Source organism: Lichenostomus cassidix, chromosome 3 (genome assembly GCF_008360975.1).
Source record: "Lichenostomus cassidix isolate B80296 chromosome 3, HeHo_3.0, whole genome shotgun sequence".
In the NCBI taxonomy this organism is placed as follows: domain Eukaryota; kingdom Metazoa; phylum Chordata; class Aves; order Passeriformes; family Meliphagidae; genus Lichenostomus; species Lichenostomus cassidix.
In genome coordinates, this window is record NC_139483.1 from 109259056 (window position 1) to 109278124 (window position 19069).

Here is a 19069-nt window from a genome sequence, read left to right on the forward strand (position 1 = left end):
GAAGCCAAGCAGGCAGGAAGAGGAATCATTCCACAGCCAGGTTTTTGGGGTCTCTATGTGTCACCTGTTAACAGAGTCAGCAGCTTGGCTGCAGCAAGGCACCGGTGCTGTGGACAGGCCTGGCTGAGGCTCTGGGGAGGTGACAGCCAGCAGTCACTCCTGGAGGGCTCTGGCAGTGGATGGCAGGGGGTGGAAAGAGGCAGGAGAAAGGAAAAACCTCTCACACTAGACCTTTTCCATGTCCTCCCCAATGTAAAGCTCTTTTCCACAGGTCCTGTCGCTGCCTCTGAGCCAAAATGTCTTAACTACCCAGTAGAGGCTACAAGAAGCAATGGCTAGGAACCACCAAGGGCTCTGCTCCAGCCTCCTTCCCCAGCTCCCCTGAAAAAGGGGAAAGCCCTCTCCTGCCAATATCTCTCACTTGACACTCAAAGGTTGTGGGGACTGAGGAACAATCATGTCCCTGCACATTTTCTCCCTCCGCTGCCTCCTCAACAAGGACACAGTGAGGAAAGGACAAGAAACACCCCGAGAAACAGGAAAACAAAACCAACTCAACTCAAAGAGGGGCAGAAAATCAACTGTCACCCATTCCTCAAAATACAACTGGCATGAAGGACAACAGCACCAGCCTCAAGCTGGAATTGCACTCGGAGAGAGCTGGAGTTCACCTGAAGGGCTGAGTAGGGGGCATGCTAAGGATAACCCTGGACTGCACATGGAAAAGCACCCCAGCTGCCCCCAGCTCTGTGTCCCTCTCCTCACCCAGCCAAGGGAACACACCACAAGTCCCCTGTTCCTGCCATGGCAAAGCTGAGAAGAACTAAAGCTACGGCTGACTTTGCTGCACAAGAGGCACCAACAGCAAAGCCCAGCTCAGGAACCGCCCAGGAGGACAGCGTGGGGACAGAGGTGCCACTACTACCTGCCAAACCTAGCCTGGCGTGTGGCACCCCAAAAAGAAGCCCAGTGAGATGGCACTGACCCATGATACCCCAAGCAGATGCTGCTCCCCAGCAGTCAGCGAGGGATCAAGCCGGTGGGATGTGGCTTTCCACAGAATCTCCTGCCAGCACGTGGAGGTGGCAGCGGGCAGGAGCAAGAGGGGAAAGTGGTCTGCAGCAGCAGATGGCCTCTGAGGTAGATTTGAGACAACTCCATCTGCCAACAGCTACGCGTCACAAGCCAGGCTTTTCCTAAAATGCAAGCTGCTCCTTGCAGCCCCGGCCTCCTTCCCCTTCCTTCCCTGTCATCTCGTTCACAGCTCAGAAAGGGATGAAGGGGCTAGGATTTTTGGAAGAAACCCTGGATTTGATAGCACCTTGGGTGGATACAAGCGCTGTATCCTTTGGAAACAAAGAGTGAAGCTGGTGGCTGCCGATGGCACGGCTGGACTGGTACGGTAGGGACGAGGGAGCTGAGGTGACAGCATGAGGGGCACAGTCCCACTGATGCAGAAACCCTTGGCAGCAACCAGTTTGTCACCTGGATGAGGGCAAGAGTCACAAGAACACCAGGTCCACGAGGCACAGACAAGCTGGCAAAGGGCCTGGGCTGACAGGAGCCAGGCCAGCGCTCAGAGCAGGGCAGGACTCACGGATTCATGTGGACCTCAGGATGCTGCTGCCCCATAACAAAACACTGAGAGCTGCAGAGCCCTGGGCCCAGCTCTTGGGGCTAGGAGGCCCAGAACAACCACGGGGCAGCCAAGAGAAAACCAGCTGGGGCAACCAAAGGCTGGGAGGTGGACTTTCCATATGAAGAAGGAAGTTCTCTCCCTTCTCTGATGGCCAGCTCTCCAAAATTCTCAAAACCAGGGTTGAGAAAACCCCACTTAACCAGAGGTCCACCATGAGACAAGACAGGGTTGAGCTTCCTCCATCAGACACTGGTCTCTCTTTGCAGCATCACCATCGTGCTGAGCACTGGCCAGATGTGCCCCATCTCACCTGAGAGCACCCCTGAGCCTCAGATCTCACAGCCCCAGCACATTCCCCCAGGAACCTGTTCCCATGACACACATTTGGTGCCTTCAAGCTGTCGTGGCCCTGTCCCAGGGGCTCAGGGAAGCACCATGAAGAGAGGGGAGGAACGTGCTGTAGGAGAAAAAAGGATTGTTTGGAACCATCTATGATACATTTGTTACCACTAACCAAAATAACAGAACACTAAAAGAAAAAAAAATAAAAATTGCACACTGGTTTACGATCAAACAGAGGAAGGCAAAACCAGGAGGGCTGGAAAAATTTCCTACTAGGGGGATGGGAGAAGGGGAAAGGGGCCTTTTTGGTTTTATTGCAAACGGTTCACGAGAGCAAGAAAGGAAGGGAGGAGAGCGAGAGACACCTTGGGAAGATGATTCCGAGCCATTCCAGATGCTGCTCGTGAGGAGCAGGAGGAGGAGCTGCTCAGTCCTGGTATCTCGCCCTCCTCCCCAGGAGACAACCCTTGGTTTCTACGGAGACTTGAGCTTCTTGGTGCGAGGTGAGGTTCCGTTCTCTGCTTTCACCACTCCGTTTTCATGGTAACCTGGGGATGGCAAAACAGGGACACGGAACTGGTGAAGGGTCTAGAGGGTAGTCTGAGGGAGCTGGGGGTGTTTAAACTGGAGAAAAGGAGGCTCAGGGGGACCTTTTTGCTTGCCATAACTTCCTGACAGGAGGGTGCAGCCAGGTGGGGGTCAGGGTCTGCTCCCAGGGAACAACGGATAGGACTAGAAGTGGCCTCAAGCTTGAGGTTCAGATTGGACATTAGAAGGAATTCCTTTACAAAAGGGTGATTAAACATTGGAATGGGCTGCTCAGGGAGGTGGTGGGGTCACCACCCCTGGAGGTGTTTAGGTCACCACCCCTGGAGGTGTTTAAGGAAAGACTAGATGTGGCACTCAGTGCTCTGGACTGGTTGACAAGGTCGTCTTTGGTCAAAGGTTGGACTCCACAATCTCAGAGGTCTTTTCCAACCTAAACAATGCTGTGATTCTGTGGAGAAAGAAACTTTGTCCCTTGCACAAGCCAAACCCTTTATCCTCTGGGGGCCCACAGACAAGGGGACAACCCACAATACCAGGACACTGCTGGGAACACCCTGTACAGGCAGCAGCCTGCTGGGGGGATGCTGAACCACAGCACCGATGCCTCCACAGTGCCACCCTTCCAGCACTCACCTGAGTCCCTCTTGAGCGGCTTGGTTTGCTGCTTGGTGCCGGCGGCGGCTCGCTTCCGACTGCTCTGCTCGTTCCAGTACTCCCTCCAGCGCCGCAGCTGGAAGTGGATGAAGCGCCACATCACCGAGGCCTGGAAGAGGCACACCAACAGCAGCACACTCATTCTGCCAGGGGCGGAGAAGAGGCAGGCTGAGAACACAGCAGCAAGGCCACCCCCAGCCCAGCCTTCCCCCCACACCAGGGCTGCTGGCCGAGGTCCCCCCGGGTGGCTGGCGCTGTCCCTCGGCCACCATCTCTGCTTTCTGCCAGCCCTGAGCCCAGAGCAGCCACTTTGGTTTCCCCTTCAGGTGCTCAGAGCACTGCTGACTCTTCCAGCTTTAGGGCAGGAAGGGATGAACAGGATCATCTCAACCAGCACTGCCCAAACCACAACGCGGCACAGTCACGATGTCCCCAGATGATCTGTACATCTAAAAGGTGGAAGAATGTCCCTCAAATCCTCAGGTGTGCCAGCAGACCATGGCTTCAAAAAGCTTGGGAATGACCAGGCCCAGCAAATTCCGAACTGAACCCACAGCTGCTGCAAGGGTGAGAAAGGCTTCCAGTCTTGACAGACTGCAAGGCATGAGGAGCCCATTCCACCCTCTGCTTCCTACACCAACAGGCAGCAAAACATGTCCAAGCAGAAGGGAAAATGCCTTTTCCTTGACCACATCTGTGTAAATGCACTTACAGGTGCAACAGGGAAAGCCTGCAAGCCTTTCTCCAAGATAGGCTTGCACTTTATATCTTCACTTGATTAACACTTTGATTGCTGGCTTTTCCCCTCCTCTGTGGCTCTGCAGCCTTTGAACCCCTCCTTGCTTCCTTCACACCCCCTTCAGCTCACTGACACCTTCCTGAAATGGAACCAAAATCAGATCCCCACTGGCTGGATCCCATTTGGATGGAGCTTGGAGCAACCTGGTCTAGTGATAATATCCATATCCACACAAGGGGTTGGAACAAGATGATGTTTAAGGTCCCTTTCAATCCAAACCATTCTGGGATTCCATGATTTCCAAACTCAGCAAAACCCATGCTGGGATAACGCAGCCAAGGAAGACACAGGAGACATTCCTACCTGAAGAGAATATTGTTGAAGAGGAAGCTGAAGAAGTTCCCTCTCTCGGGGTCCAGGGCCTGGCTCTCAACACGTGGCAGCCCAAAGCCAATGACCAGGATGTACAAGGTGAGGGTGAACAGCCTGGTGACCACGAACACGACAGCCCAGACATTAAACCTGCAGGAAGACAAGCAGAGGTGTGGGCAGGAGCAGCCCCAGCACTGACCCAGGAGGTGAGAGTGAGATCCAGGCTCTCTTGGGCTCTGGAGGAGGAGGAGGATGGGAGCCACAGGCAGCTCCCCTGCTTACAGCTTCTCGTTGTTCTCGTCTGTGAAGTAAACCAGCCGCGCCATGTGGAAGAAGAATTCGGCCAAGTACTGCAACAGCAAGAGGATCAGCCCCAGGCGGGTTAAGCTGGGAGGGAAGAGGAAGAAAAAAGCATCATTGGGCTGGTCAGCCTTGATCCTTCAACCTTCAGCCTTCAACCTTCAGCCTTCAAACCCAGCTACAGCCCTGCTGTCCATGAGCTGCTGTACCAGCCCAAAGCCAGATCTCTGTGCAGCAGGGTGGGTACGACTGCAATCGGGGAAATCCCTGACCCCAAACCATCAACACAGCCCAAACCAGACCTGGGATATATCCAACACAAAACCCTAAAAGCTGGCAAGGCTGCTCTGATTTTTATCATAGAATGGGTTGGGTGGGAAGGGACCTTAAAGATCATCTTGTTCCAAACAGATGATCCAGCAGGAGGGACACCTTCCACTGTCCCAGGGTACTCCCTGGTTCAACCTGGCCTTGGACACCTCCAGGGATGGAGCAGCCCCAGCTTCTCTGGGCAACCTGTGCCAAGTACCTCACCACCCTCACAGCGAAGAATTTCTCCCCACTATCCAAATCTCTCCTCTTTTAATTTAAAACCATTCCCTTTGTCCTATATACCTGCCTAGGTAAAAAGTCACTCTCCACTGAAACACTTTATTCCCTCAAAGCCCCTCACCCCACTGAGGATTCCCAGGTGATTCCCAGTGCAAAAGGAGCTGCCCAGCCCCATCCATGGTGCAGGAAGGATGCTGAGGCAGGTGCCTGACTCACTTGAGCAGGTAGGCGCCGGCGATGTGCAGCAGGTAGAGCGCGATGCAGCGCAGCTGCCGGGGGATCTCCTCCTGGCAGGGGCAGAAAAACCAAATCAACCTCTCAGCCCTCTCCACCTGCCCTTTCCCAGAGCTCCCTCTCCCAAAACTCAGCGGGTGGAAGGCCCAGCTGGCTCTCACCTTGCGGACTTTCTGGAAGTAGAGCTCGGGCAGGGCGTGCAGCCAGTATGCCAGCTGGCACAGGTAGAAAAACTTCACCTGGTACCTGAAATGCAGGGAGGAGCCACATGAGCCAGCCCAGGCCATGGCAGGACCCCAAGAACCCGAGTGCTAGCATTGGGCAATCCCTCCACTGTTTTGGAGCCATGGGATTTAGGACAAATCATTTCTGGGCTGAAATTATTTGTTGAGCCAAGAGAGCTGCACATGGAGTTTATCCAGATCCTTGTGCTGTGGTGTCCAGGCTCTCAGCAATCCTCACTTTTGTAAAACACAAGAAGGGAGGGTCATCCCCCACTATATTTCTGCTGTGAAGCAAAGAGACTTTCCCAAGGTGATGCAGGAAACACCCAGGATGAGTAACCAAGCCCACAGAGCCTTCCTCATGGAGGAAACCCTCCAGAACACCCTCCCCAGTCTCACAAATGAGATATCCTCCATTTCCCATGCAGGGTGCATGCAGAGGGTGCTGTGCTGTCAGATCCTCACTCCCAGGAGGCAAAACTGTGGAGAGGAAGGAAGTGGCCAGCCCCAGAACTGCCCTCACGAGTGCTTACGGGAGATAAACATGCGGGTAGTTTTCCCATAAACTCCGGGGATTTGATATGTATCCTTCCTGAAAAAGAGGAGAGAGGCAAGGCTTCAGCAAAACAGAACAGGTTATGAGAGGGTGAGCTGGTGGTATAGTGAAATGAGGAACTGGGGGTGTCACTGGAGTCCTGCCACAGCCTGCAGAAAAAAACATTCCCTGTGAGGGCCAAGGCTGAGCTCTGCATTTGTGGGTCTCTAGCACTGCTCTAAAATTTCACCAGGCCCCTTTGTTTGGGGGCTGAAGGCTGCTTGCTCAGTTGCAGAGGGTCCCAAGTTCAGGAGAGGATATTTTGGGGTTTGGAATGCTCTGGAAGAGGAGGGGTGAGATTCCTGTAGCATGGCTCAAGCAGCCATGTGAATGGCCTAGAGGCTTCTTCCCCACAGGCATTTTCAACCCCAGTATCACTTATGCAACAAGAAGTGCTTCTGAAGAGAAAGGGGAACAGAAAACACCAACAAAAATAACTGGATGTGAATTGGATAGTTTCATTTTCCACCTCTTGCTTTACAGGACGGGACTCCCTTCTCACTCCTGGCACAGGGATGCTGCACTGGGCTTTGCAAGGAGATGCTGGCAGGGGAAATTTGCCCTGCCAAGTCACCATCATCCATTCCCTGTCTAGTCCAAGCTGTTTTTTTTGGTTGGGAAGGCCAGGGAAGCACAAGGGTGAGCTGCTCTGCACATGTGGGCTGTTTGGGGAGCACATCACAGCAATGTGGGCTGCACAGGAGGCTCCAGCCCTGCAGCTGCTGAGGGATGGGTCTGGCACTGGCCAAGGGGAGCCCAAAACCAACAGCATCAACTGATTTGCCAAAGTTTCCTTCCTCAGAGCCCTATGGGGTAGAGGCAGTGCCAGCAGATCTCTAGAAATGCTGCCCTTGAAGGGAAAAGTGGTTCTCTAAGAGGGATTGGCAAGACCCTCCAAGTAATGGGGAAGAGATCTGCCCCAAGGATCCATCCCAGAGCCACTGGAGACCACAGCTGGATGCCAATGGCTGCAGGCAGAGAAGCATCACCGCTTCACACTGCCAAAATAATCAGATCTCTCCCACACCACCTGTTCTTCCCTCCCCAAAACAAAACAGTTTTCCCTCTGAATTCTTCTCCCAGTGGCTTTGGGTTGACACATCCCCAGTGGACCCAAGAACAGTGTGGTTTCCCTATTCTCAAAGATTCCTTCCCCATCAGCTTGCCAAGGAAGGAACCACAAAGAGGGATCCCAAAAATTTGCCCATCAGCCCCATAACCCTGCAAAAGGCACCCAAAAACCTCAAGGCACTGAATGTAAATAAGGAGAAAAATAGGAAGCTGACACAGACAGGTACTAGAGCAGTGGATGGAGATGACAGGGCCAGGCAGGATTTCTGGAGCCAAGCCCCACAAATATTTCACAGCCCATTTGCCTGTGCCTTGTCCAATGCAGGAAAAGGATCTCACAAAACTGCCCTCACTCAGTGGCTGGAAAGATCCACCACAGCTAAAAAACTAAACTCACTGAAATGTGCCTGTTTTGGCCCAGGAGCTGGCTGGGGATTCTGCTGCCAGAGGGATTTTTTTGCTCCAGAACCCACAATTCACCCCTGGGAACCCAACCCCCTGCCAGTCCAATGCCTTACCGTCACCACGACGTACAAGCACCAGATGACAGAGGTGAGGTGGAAGGCAACCAGCTGCCCTGACTCATTGAACTTGCTGTGTTTGACCTTGGAGAGATGCAGACGCCTGTTGATTTTCTGGGAAGGAGCACAGGGAGAGAGAAAGAACAAGACATCAGCCACCATCAACTCTGTCTTCTCCTCCTCATCCCAAGCAGTCTCCAGGGATGATCATCACCACCCCAGCCCTCAAACCACCCCCAGAACAGCATTTAACTGCAACAGGACCACAGCATCCCCTGGGATTTGAGGTATTTTGAGGACACAAGACAGGGAATGGTGCTCACGTCCAGGGCATACTCCTGCACCACTGCATGCAGGATGATGGCAATGAAGATGTAGAAGAGGATGGTGACCAAATCCTTCAGCCCATAGTGATACTGGACCAGCTCCCCATCTGCAAAGAGACCAAAGGGTGGGTCAGATCCCTATGGCACAAAGGATTTCCAGGTAAGGGCTTAGTGGGGAGCAGCTTGGATGGGGATACCAGAAAAAATTCATTTTGTCAATGGCTGCATAAAAAGGGCTCTCTCCAGGCTTAGTTCGTGGCAGAGGTTGGTGGTTTCCTCTCTAACACCTCGAGGAAAGGGACACAAGGGACACAAAGCTTCCCCCTGCCACTGGGGACAGCTCGGCTGTGGAGATGAGAATTTATCACCTGGAGGAATGAAGACATGGGAGGCTGAAGCAGGTGATGAGATCAGGGATGCCCCACTAGGAACATTAGGGCTTGGGATAGGATTTCCACCCACTCAGTTCTATGATTCAACACTCTCATGATCTCCCACTCCTCCCTGAAAACTGCTAGAGCAGGATTCAGCAGCCTAAGTGCAGATGCCTTGAGCTATTCAGAGATCTGAGGCAGCAGCACAGGGCTGCTGGATGAGAAATAGCACCCACAGGAGGCTGTGCTCTTCTGAAGACCCAACAGCACCCAAAATACCCCAGACATCTGCCTTTAGGTGACTATTTGCAGCCCTGCAGCTTATGGGAGGAAGCAGAGCTGGGAATGCTGCAGGAAGTGTCTTCACACAATGCTCAGCCCATCCCTGGCTGACGCTCTCTATCACCCTGATCCTTTCTGTCCTCTCCTGATATCAGTGCTGGGAAGAAACTGCTCTGTCACCAGCCCTGTTCATCATTGAACAAAGCTTCACTCCAGATTTCTAGGATTTGAACAGGATTTATGAAAACACCTGGCACAAGGATATGAAAACACCCTGTCCTTAGGAGCCCCCAGTGCTGTGCAGACCCAGAGGTAAAAATTGTGTCCGTATCCCAGAGCAAGGTAAAAGACAGAATTGAAAATCCTAAGAAAATAATATCATGCACATGTGCAACTGCTCTGCCTCCTCTCTCTGGGGCACCTCACAAGCTCTAACAGGAGCTGTGAAGGATATAAAATAACCATGGAAAAATTCAGATTCTTCCCAACAAGTTGCTGCACCAAGGTCTCCCCACTAGCTCATGCCCTATATCGATACCCCAATACCTGGTCCTGGAGAGATGTTTCTGTGCCCCTCGGGATTTCTGCTATCAGGAAAGAATAAACCCCTTAAAAAACAGCAGTGGAAGCTGTCTGGACTGTGCCACAGGGGAGCAGGGACCACAATTCAATCTGGAAGCTGGATGATTCCTTCAGCCATAACGTTCAAAGCTTTTAAGGGCAGAGCTTTTATCTTCTGCATGTCTGCCTCGCTGTAGCTCCACTAATCCCAACACCCTGCTCTTTCTTTGGATGATTACTCAAACACTCCCAATTAACTGCAGTTTTCTGCCACCAGGCCAGGCTCTGTGCCCCAGGCGTTTGGCTCATCCAGGGCTTTACCCAAACCACCTCCTGCTGTCTCCACACCAGTGCCCAGATCCCTGCCAGATCCAGAGCAGCTCTGAGCCAGGAAGGCAGCAACCAGCAGCCAAAATAGGAACAGGGGCTGAGCCTCCTGGCTGGGAGCTGGGACACCTCCTCTGGTCCATTTGGATCAGAGCTGCAGCAGCTCAGAGCCTCCTGGAATTACTCCCCGTGAATTAGAACCTGCTGTGCACCAGGCAAACATCTCCACACCCTCTCCAGGTGTCATCCCCAAAAATTAGTGAGACAGGGATGACACATGCAGCCTCTGCTGCTTAGCAAAGAGGTAAATCCCTCCTGCTCCTCAGTGGGGACAAGAAGGTGCTCCAGGCATGCAATCACACAGTTTGATCCTGCCTGACCAGGCTTGGAGCAGGATCCTCACCCTGCAGAGAGCACAGAACAGCCTGGCCATGGCAGAGAGAGAGAGAAAACCCCAACCCCACCCCGAAAGCATTTCTTCCCAACCCTGGCAGCACGAGGGCTGGCAGACATGACCAGAGTGCTCTGAGCCACTCAAACTTTGCTTCTTCCCAAAATATCTTATTTTTGAAATCTCCTTTAGTACCAGACAAGGGCTGGGCAGTTGATGAGCAGAGGGTGAGCCCAGGCCAGCTGGCAGTGAGGGTTTGGGGCAGACCAGACTCAACCTCCTCTTGGGATACATGGAGCAGAGGCATCTCTCACCTGCTGTAGGCACACTAACATTATACTGAGGTAAGATGAACAGGAAGGCAGTCTTGGCTGTGACCTGTCAAAGACACAAAGAGGGGAAAAAAAGCAAATCAGTTCTTAAATCCATTCCTCTGGATCCGTTTTTTCTCCACCACAATAGGAAAGACAAATCATCCAGGGAGATGTGCTGGCACCGCCTTCACTTGCAGGAACACTGAACCTCGCACTGGTCACCCACAAGATCCCAGAGGCATGTCCAAAAAGGGGAGAAAAAACCCCTGGGATGAGACATTAGGCCCCCTAAACCCCAGGGCTGTGCTGCTCACCCTTCATTTACTGAATCATAGAGTAGAATCCTGGAATATCCTGAGTTGGAAGGGACACACAAGGATCAATGAAGTCCAACTCCTGGCGTGGCACAGGACACCCCAAGAATCCCATCATGTGCCTGGGAACGTTGTCCAAACCTTTCTTGAACTCTGTCAGGGCTGGGGCTGTGACCATTCTCTGGGGAATCTGTTCCAGTGCCCAACCACACTCTGAGGGAAGAACTTTTTCCTAATATCCAACCTAAACCTTCCCTGACACAGCTCCAGCCATTCCCTCTGGTCCTGTCACTGTCACCAGAGAGGTGTCCAGTGACTAAGTTGCTTTTAATTCAAGAGAATGATCCTCCCTGCAGCAAAACAGGAAGCTTTGTGGGAATGGAGCATCCCACCCCACAGGATACCCCAAAATTGCACCACCATGACCAAAGCACCCTCAAGCTGGGGCCACAGCAAAAAGTAGTGCAGAGACATCCAACATCAAATATGCCTTCTTCCCATCCAACCCCACACTGGCAGCAGGTCACCAGATTTGTTCTTTCCAGTGGCTCCCAGCCAACCCTCCAACACTTCACAAGCACCCACCCTCAAACACAACCAGCCCCAAAAAATCCTGTGCCCGTTGAACGCCGATGGAGACGAGCTGCACTTCACACAGACATGGCTGCCACTGCTTCAGAGCTGCAGGCTATTAAAATCCCAGCTGGAAATTGCTCCACAGCTTGTGGGGGAGACAGGGGGACTTTGCCAAGTGTTCTCATCCTGCCACCACCAGCATTGAGCAACCGGTGCAGGCAGCCCCTGCTCAGGGACAGCAAACTCCATGGCGTGTTTTCGTGATGTTTGGGGATTTTATTGTTTTTTCCACTCAAAAAAAGCAAAAAGGAAATCCCACATGTGCTCTGTTTGTGGAGGAGTAGATGCAGGAGATGGAGACCACGGGCAGAGTTTGGGGTGGGAATGGAAAAAGCGCGTCGCCTGGCCTCAAGCTGGCTGAGGGAGACACTTCTGGCTCTTCCAGACCTTGCTGGCTGGGAAAGCCAAGTTGCTTCATCCCAGAGCTGTACAGCACATCCAGGATCTGGAGTTTACATCCAAACCTTGCCACAGGCTGGCACAGGGCATGAAACAGAGGCATGAAGCCAGTGGTGGCCGTGATGCTGCAGGGGTGGGCAGCTGGGTCATGGATGTGCCAACAGCAGCAGGCACTGATGGATTTACAGCTCCCCAAGCACCTGGCTGACATCCACTGCTGTAAACAGCTGGGAACAAGACATCATCTCCAGGTGAAGCCTCTAACCTGCTGGAGAGGACACAGGCCAGAGCTGTGAGTTCAAGAAAATTACCCCAGAGTATCTGCTGGGTGGGAAGCAATGCCCACATGGAGCTCAGCCCCAAAACAGTTTGCAAAGGCTCTCCTTCTTTCCCAGGGGGGCTAGTAGGAAGGTTTCCTCCATCAACTCCACCATCAAGCCATGCTTTGTCCCATCTCCACACCTGCCTTGGCTTCTTGTGGGCTGGAGGACCACCAACAACTCTGGAGCCACCTCAGCCCCCCTCCACCTTTCCTTGCAGAGGGGTAGCAGTTTTTTTCCTACAGTCTGAGTGGGATATTTTATCAGCCAAAGATAAATGTAACCTCCTGGATGCAGGCAGGCTCCTGACAGATTGATTTCCAAGGACAAAAAGCCTCTCTGCTCCATGTGGCAGATGGGAGAGCTCAGGCACAGACCTGCAGCCATTCACTAAGGCCATGGTGGCAAAATCTGATCTACGTGGAGGGAAAGTCTCCTCTCAGGCACCAAAGGCATTTCTTATTCCTGCAACCAGTTTGGAAGTGATCAGAGTGGCCATGGTTCACAACACACCCCTTACCAGTGGGCACAGAGGGACAGGTGACTCAACTGAGGTCATAGTTCCATCAGGCAAATATCAGGCTCCAAAATCGCTCATAACCCTCCCAATATCCCTTCCACCACATCAGCACCCACTGCTACACAGCTGTGAGTAGCCAGAATGAGCAGCTTAAGCCTCCTGGAAAACAGGGAACACCTGAGCCATGATCTCCAGCAATACCACCTCCAGCTCCCCTGCAAGGCAAAACCCAGGTTTCCTTGGCTCTGTAAAGAGAGATGAGCACTAGGGATGGCAAAGCTTTAGAGCGTGCCTTGAACATTTCACAGGCAGCCAGGGAAAGCAGAAGTTTGGAGAGGGAAGAGCAATGTGAGGATTATTCAGAGGCACAAGGCTTGCTGTCTGTTTGCTCTGAAACAAGATGCTGGTATGGGAAAGGAAGTGCCAGAGCTGCCACTAAACTGCTGCTGGCAGGAGCAGAATTCACCGAATCATAGAATAATTTAGGTTGGAAAAGCCCTCTAGAATCATGGAATCCAATTAGTTCCCCTAGCACTGCCAAGCCCACCACAAAACCATATCCACAAGTGCCATACCTACAAATTCTCTGAACACTTCCAGGGATGGTGACTCCAGCATTTCCAGCATGTTCCAATGCCTGACCAGCTTTTCAGTGAAGAAATTCTTCCTCATATCCAACCTAACCACCTCTGGGCACAACTTTTTAGAGAGTGGGAGAGGGATTTGTCTCCATGGGAGACAACAGAGAGGCTCTGTCCCCCCACAGAGCAGGGACCATGTAGGAAAGGTTGTATATTTATTTCTCATTCACTCCCAGACCTGCATTAAGGGCACTTCTATGCAGAGGAAGATGCTCCTCATCCTAGCCTCATCCTGCCTCACATGAAGGATGTGGCAGTTGGGGACATGGGTTAGTGGTGGCATTGGCAGTGCTGGGGGATGATTTGACTCGATGACCTTAAGAGGGCTTTCCCTGCATTAATGATTTTATGACTCTGTGTGCCTGAAGCAGGTAGATTTGGGAAGCAGTGGTCCTAGGAGCTCCCTACAGCCATGCAGAAGGAACCATATCCTCAGCAGCCAAGTGGGTTTTTGATGGATAAAGCCACCAACCCGAGGACCAAAGTGCAGAAGGATGGTGAAGAAGAAAAACTCAACATGTCCATCAAGACCAGAGTTTCCAGAGATGCTTAGATCAGCCAGGACAGAGATGAGGTTTCTCATGGCCAGAAATCAAATCAGCACATCCACCTGGCAGCCCTGGGTGGCAGAGCAATAGATAAAGCCAAGCATTCCAAGCACTGCCACACATTTACTATCTACAACTAGGCACTCACTCCCTGATGGTGTGATGAGTAGAAAAATCTACACCCTCTCTAGCCTGGAGATTGCTGCCTAACACAGAGCAGCAAAGCTCCCCCCATCCTTTTTTGGAATCCCAGAATGGTTTGGGTTGGAAGGAACCTTAAAAATCATGTTCCAACCCCCTGCCATGGGCAGGGACACCTTTCATAGACCAGGGTGCTCTGAGCCCCATCCAGCAATTTAGAAGATGCTGGTTTTTCCCAGGCACAAAATGCTCCAAACCAAAATCCCAACTCCACTTGTGCAGACATGCAAGTGGCTTTGGAAAAGGTGTCTAAGCACACACATCCAGGCAGTTTAGCACCTCTCTCAAAATCTACCTGCTGCAACTTTCAAACACTAATATTTTCAGGAATGAGGGATAATTTTTGAGCATACTTCCCCAGGGCACTCTAGGAACTCTAGGAATAGATTGCCCAGATTGGCTGTAGACTCCCCATTCCTGGAAGTGTCCAAGGCCAGGCTGGACAGGGCTCTGAGCAGTCTGGTCTAGTGGAAGGTGTTCCTGTCCATGGCAGGGTGCTGGAATGAGATGAGCTTTAAGGTCCCTTCCTACCCAAACCAATCTGGAATTCTATGAAACCCATTTTCCTTCTGAAAAGCCTCATCCCAGTGGGATTTGTCTTCACCCCAGCCAGGAGCCCCCAGGCACACAACCATCCCATAGTCCTGCTTGAGTTAAAGCCACTCTGGAAGAAGGAAGCAGCTCCAAACCTCTGGCAGGGGAGGCTGGGGGAGTTTCTGCAGTCAGAGCCGGGAAAATATTTCCAGGGCTTGAAAAACAACTCAAACTAATTACAGTTAAAATGCTGTCCAAAGGCTTTCCTCACAACTTTGGGTTTCTTTTCCCCCCACTAGCCAGAGTTTACTGAAAGACAAACTTGCTGATCCACAGTAAGGATTGACACAGGCCCTATATGTAAACTAAAGTCCAAACTTTGGACCAAAGCCTTTCAAAGTAAACATCTGGCTTTGACAAAAAGTCCTTCCCAAGGGCGGTGCAGCCCCTCTGCCCCCACAGACAAACTCATCCCCCAGCACAACACGATTTCCACTGCCTCACACTCCCTCATGTTTATTTCCTTTTTAAAAGTAAACCTAAATGCTGCTTTTTCCCCCCCTTTTTCCACTCTTCCCCAGCTATTCAACCCTTCTGCAGCCCGCGTGCCTCAGTTCCCACATCTGGCAAAGACCAGGGGAGGCAGGAACGCATTTTGTTTTCCCTCATTAACAATGGGAAGGCCTTAATTTTTAGAGTACTACGGAGGGGACCGGGAAGGGGAAAGTATATTTAGCAGGAAGCCTGGAAATAGCAGCTCATTTGTCAGCCGCCTTCTTCTGCCAGTGTCACAACCCAGAGTTTGGGAGCCCGTGACTCACGGCCACGATCTGTGCACAGGGGAAAGCCCAGCAAGGGCACAGAAACACTTATAAAACAATGGTTTATAACTTTATTTCATCACCCCACGCATCAGGCTGAGCCTCAGTTTCCCCGTCTTAGGGATCACCCCTGTCTAATATAGAAACTTGTCCAAAATCAGAGAATTCTCCCCCAAACTTGACCCAACACCGCTCACAGGAGCCGCTCCTGGTGGGACACAAGTCAAACCCAGCCTGGCCTTGGCTTCACTTTTCTGCAAAGCAGGGTGGAAAAAGATATGCAAAGATTTCTGCATGAGGATGGGAAGCACCTGTTTCGCGTTTCTATACAGAATCACTCAAAATAGTTTTTCACCAAAAAAAAGGAGATGTTTTTGTTTCTGGGCTCCAGCAGCCATGCACACGTGGCAAAATCCCTCTCTGGCACCAGGCAGATGCACACCAGGTGTGTTTTCACACCCTGAAGGCTTAGGGCTGGCTGGGAATGAAAACCACTCTGTAGTGCCCAGTTCAGGACAGCTCTTTTTGGGGAAACTCCCTCCAAGCCTGGGGCTTCCCTCCCTGGAGAACAATGCTATGATCCTCAAAAACACACACAGCACTGGAATAATCAAATCCAACACACCTTTAACACGAAGGAATAGCCTCATGTCACCCAATTCCATCATCAGCAGTACCTGCTCCCTGCCACGGAGTAATCACCAGGTTGGTGAATTCATTTGGATGGGGAAAGGTTGTGCACCCAAAAACATGCTCAAGGCGTAGCTTGTGCTGTGCTTGGCCAGTGGGACACCCATGGCAGTGCCCCAGCATCACCCCAAGCAGGGTGCCAGAGCAAGGAAGCACTCAGCTCCTGAGGGATGCCTGGGAAAAGGTTAAAAATCTTATTTGTGTCTTCCCAAAAAAACCTTCCCTGCAGGAAATGGCCTATTGTGATCAGGATTCAGCCCTTTCCGCTGAGCCTGAGCTTGGCTGTGGCCACTGGCATTGGGGAAGGTAGAAGCCTGGCTGCAGGGTGGGAAGCAGGGATGAGAGGAGGAGGAGGAGAAGGGACAGTGACAGATCCTCCTCACCATGGCAAAGGATCAGAGCTGCCACCAAAACTCGCCACAGAGGTGGCACAAATGGGCACAGGTGGTTTGGGGGGCTGGGGAAGAGCAGAGGCTGATTTCTCCTCCAGGGGAAATGAAAGCAGAAGGAATAAACGTAATAATGAAATAAAAGCTAAAATACCCACCAGGACCAAAAGCTGTCCCCAGCCCCATGTCAAGGGGAAAACAGGGATGATGCTGCCAGGCAGAGGGAGCAGTGGAAGCCACCCTGGCATGACAAGCACTGTCTCCTTGAGGTCTGCTCGGACAGCAGCAAACTGCAGCCTTCAGCATCCAAGGGAGATTTAATTAAAAGACATTAAAAAACCCCAGAAACACCACAAACCCCTCCCTGTCAGCACCTCCACGGGGGTTTCATCACGTTTCAAAACTGCCCTCACAGCACCAGATCAACCAAAAGCCATCAGAGCAGCGAGCCCAGGTACCACCTCTGCAGGATGGGGCTCCCAACATGAAACAAAACCTGCAGGGAAAAACCCTGAGAAAGAGATGCGACCTCAGTGACTTTTTCTTTTTAAAGTATGAGTATGAAACTTGCAACCGAACTTTGCAGCATTTGCATGTGGCTTTGGAATACAGCTGGCCCTCCTGGGCTGGTTGGTTTTGAAACACTTAAATAAATATATATGTATTTATGCACAAGGACATTGAAAGGCGTTGGAGTGCTGGAAGAGACTCGTTCATTCAAAGAATTTGCAGTAAAAAAAAGAGGGGGACAGAGAAGCAGGGGGTTCCAGCGGGAAGGAATGAAGGAAATGGATTTCCTCCTCCCGCGATTTCCTGCAGAAGGAGCCTTTCCTCCCTCGCCAAGCCCCCCGGCCACCCCTTTCCCATCCGGATTTGCTTGGAGACGTGGCACTGCCGAAGGGGAGGGTTCAGCGGGGGAGGCGGGGGGGTCCCAGCCGGCCGTGCCGCTGACCACAGCCCGGTGCCTCGGCGTGGGATGCCCGGAGCCGAGAGAAGCCACACGGACAGGGAAAGCAGGCGGAGAGGGAAGGAGCCGGAGCAGCGGAGAGAGCAGCGTTCCCTGCATGGCGCTGTGGGGACAGCAGCCTTGCCGGGGGTCTCCGGCTAGCCTGGCAGGGTGAAGGTATCCCGTGGAGAGCAGGGATGCCTTCCCACGGCCCGCAGCACGGCGGGATGGGGACAGGGCAGGGAGCCGCTGGCTTATCCCCCAGGCCCAGGAGCCCCCGGTGCTTGTCCAGCGGAGAAAACACCTGGAGAAGGGCTGCTGTTAAAGAAAAAAAGGCGAAAAAAAAATTTTGCCAGTTTCCAAGAGCTGGGGATATCAGCCAAGGCTTGGCTCCTCGCTGTGTGGGGCTGATGTGCCTCTCAGGGCTTGGGAGATCCTGGCGGCTGCGGTGGGCTTGGATGAAGAGGTGTGACACCCCCTGTGCTGCCCTGCCCCAGCCACGGACCCCCGGCAGGGCTGCACAGGGGACAAGGATGTGCCACCCCTAAAGCCAGCACCGGGCTGAGTCCCCGTGGGGATGTGGGGGACATGCCCGGTGGTGGCTGAGAGATGGGGAATGAATGGGGCGGAACCGGGACCCCCAGAGCGAGGGGTGCCGCACCCCGCAGCCCCCTCCCCGAGCCGGACGGGGACACCTGGCCGGGTGAGGACTCCTCCGAGCCCCGAGGGGGACACCCCGTGCAGAACCAGGGCTGGGGACACACAGCCAGCCGGTCCCGGCGGGGAGGGCGGGGGGCGGCGGCGGGGGGGTCTCACCTCGAACATGAGGGCGATGAGGACGCTGAGCACCAGGCAGAAGCCGATGTCGGCGTGGTTGTGGATGAGGAACTCCTGGCTGAAGAGCGGGTGGCTCTTGGCCCGCCGGCGGAAGGCCATGGCCGGGGCCGAGCCGAGCCGAGCCCAAACTTCCCCGGGCCCCGCGGAACTTCGCGGAGCGCCGCGATGGCCCCGCGCAGGCGCCGCCGCTGAGCCCTCCCCGCTCCGCCCGGCTCCGCTCGGCCCCGGCACCGACCCCGCCCCGACCCGCGCGGGACCGAGCTAGGAACCGGGACCGAACTCGGAACGGGCACCGGGACCGCCCCGCGCCGGGACCGAACTGGGAACCAGGACCGACACCGCCCCGACCCACACCGGCAGCGACACCGGGACAGCCCCGACCCGCACTGGGACCGAACTGGGAACCGGCACCGGGACCGGCACCGGGATCGGCACCGCCCCGACCCACGCCGGGACTCGACCGGGCACCGGGACCGGGACCGGCACCGCCCCGACCGACACCGGGACCGGCACCGTCCCGACCCACACCGAGTCCGACACTGGGACCGACCCGCGCCGGGTCCGGACTGGGACCGAACCCGACACCGGCACCGACCCGCACCGGGACCGGGAACCGCACCGGGACCGGCACCGACGCTGGGACAGGCGCCGCCCCGACCCGCGCCGGGACTGGACCCAACACCGACCCTGCCCCGACCCGACCCGCGCCGGGACTGGCACAGACACGGACCTGGTACCGACCCGTCCCGGGACCCGGACCCGGACACGGACCCGGACCCGGACACAGCACAGCCACGGACCCGGACCCGGCAGAGACCCCGCCCCGACCGGCACCGGGACCCAGACCGAGCACCCAAACCAGGACACAGCACCCCACTCCACCCTGGAGCCGGACCCGGACCTGTG

At 53.9% G+C, this 19069-nt stretch overlaps 1 protein-coding gene across 1 annotated transcript; it reads right to left on the reverse strand.

Annotated features, from left to right (window-relative positions):
• Positions 1-2097: 2097 nt before the first annotated feature.
• Positions 2098-18373, reverse strand: TRAM2 (translocation associated membrane protein 2). The gene is made up of 11 exons (XM_085057100.1): positions 18143-18373; positions 10368-10431; positions 8116-8225; positions 7790-7906; positions 6139-6197; positions 5543-5627; positions 5364-5434; positions 4578-4682; positions 4287-4445; positions 3164-3327; positions 2098-2529 (listed from the first exon to the last, which is right to left on the reverse strand). Exons 1-11 carry the CDS (start codon positions 18260-18262, stop codon positions 2456-2458), a joined length of 1128 nt encoding a protein of 375 aa, XP_084913226.1. The 5' UTR covers positions 18263-18373; the 3' UTR covers positions 2098-2455.
• Between the last annotated feature and the right edge of the window lie 696 nt (positions 18374-19069).

What these genes read in the sequence shown, in the direction of transcription:
- TRAM2 (XM_085057100.1), bottom strand. Translation starts at nt 18,262, where the DNA reads ATGGCCTTCCGCCGGCGGGCCAAGAGCCACCCGCTCTTCAGCCAGGAG. An exon ending in GCCGGCGCCTACCTGCTCAA is followed by an intron (nt 4,683 to 5,363) that starts GTGAGTCAGGCA and finishes CTTCCCTCCCAG; the next exon opens with CTTAACCCGCCTGGGGCTGA. An exon ending in GACGAGAACAACGAGAAGCT is followed by an intron (nt 4,446 to 4,577) that starts GTAAGCAGGGGA and finishes GTCTTCCTGCAG; the next exon opens with GTTTAATGTCTGGGCTGTCG.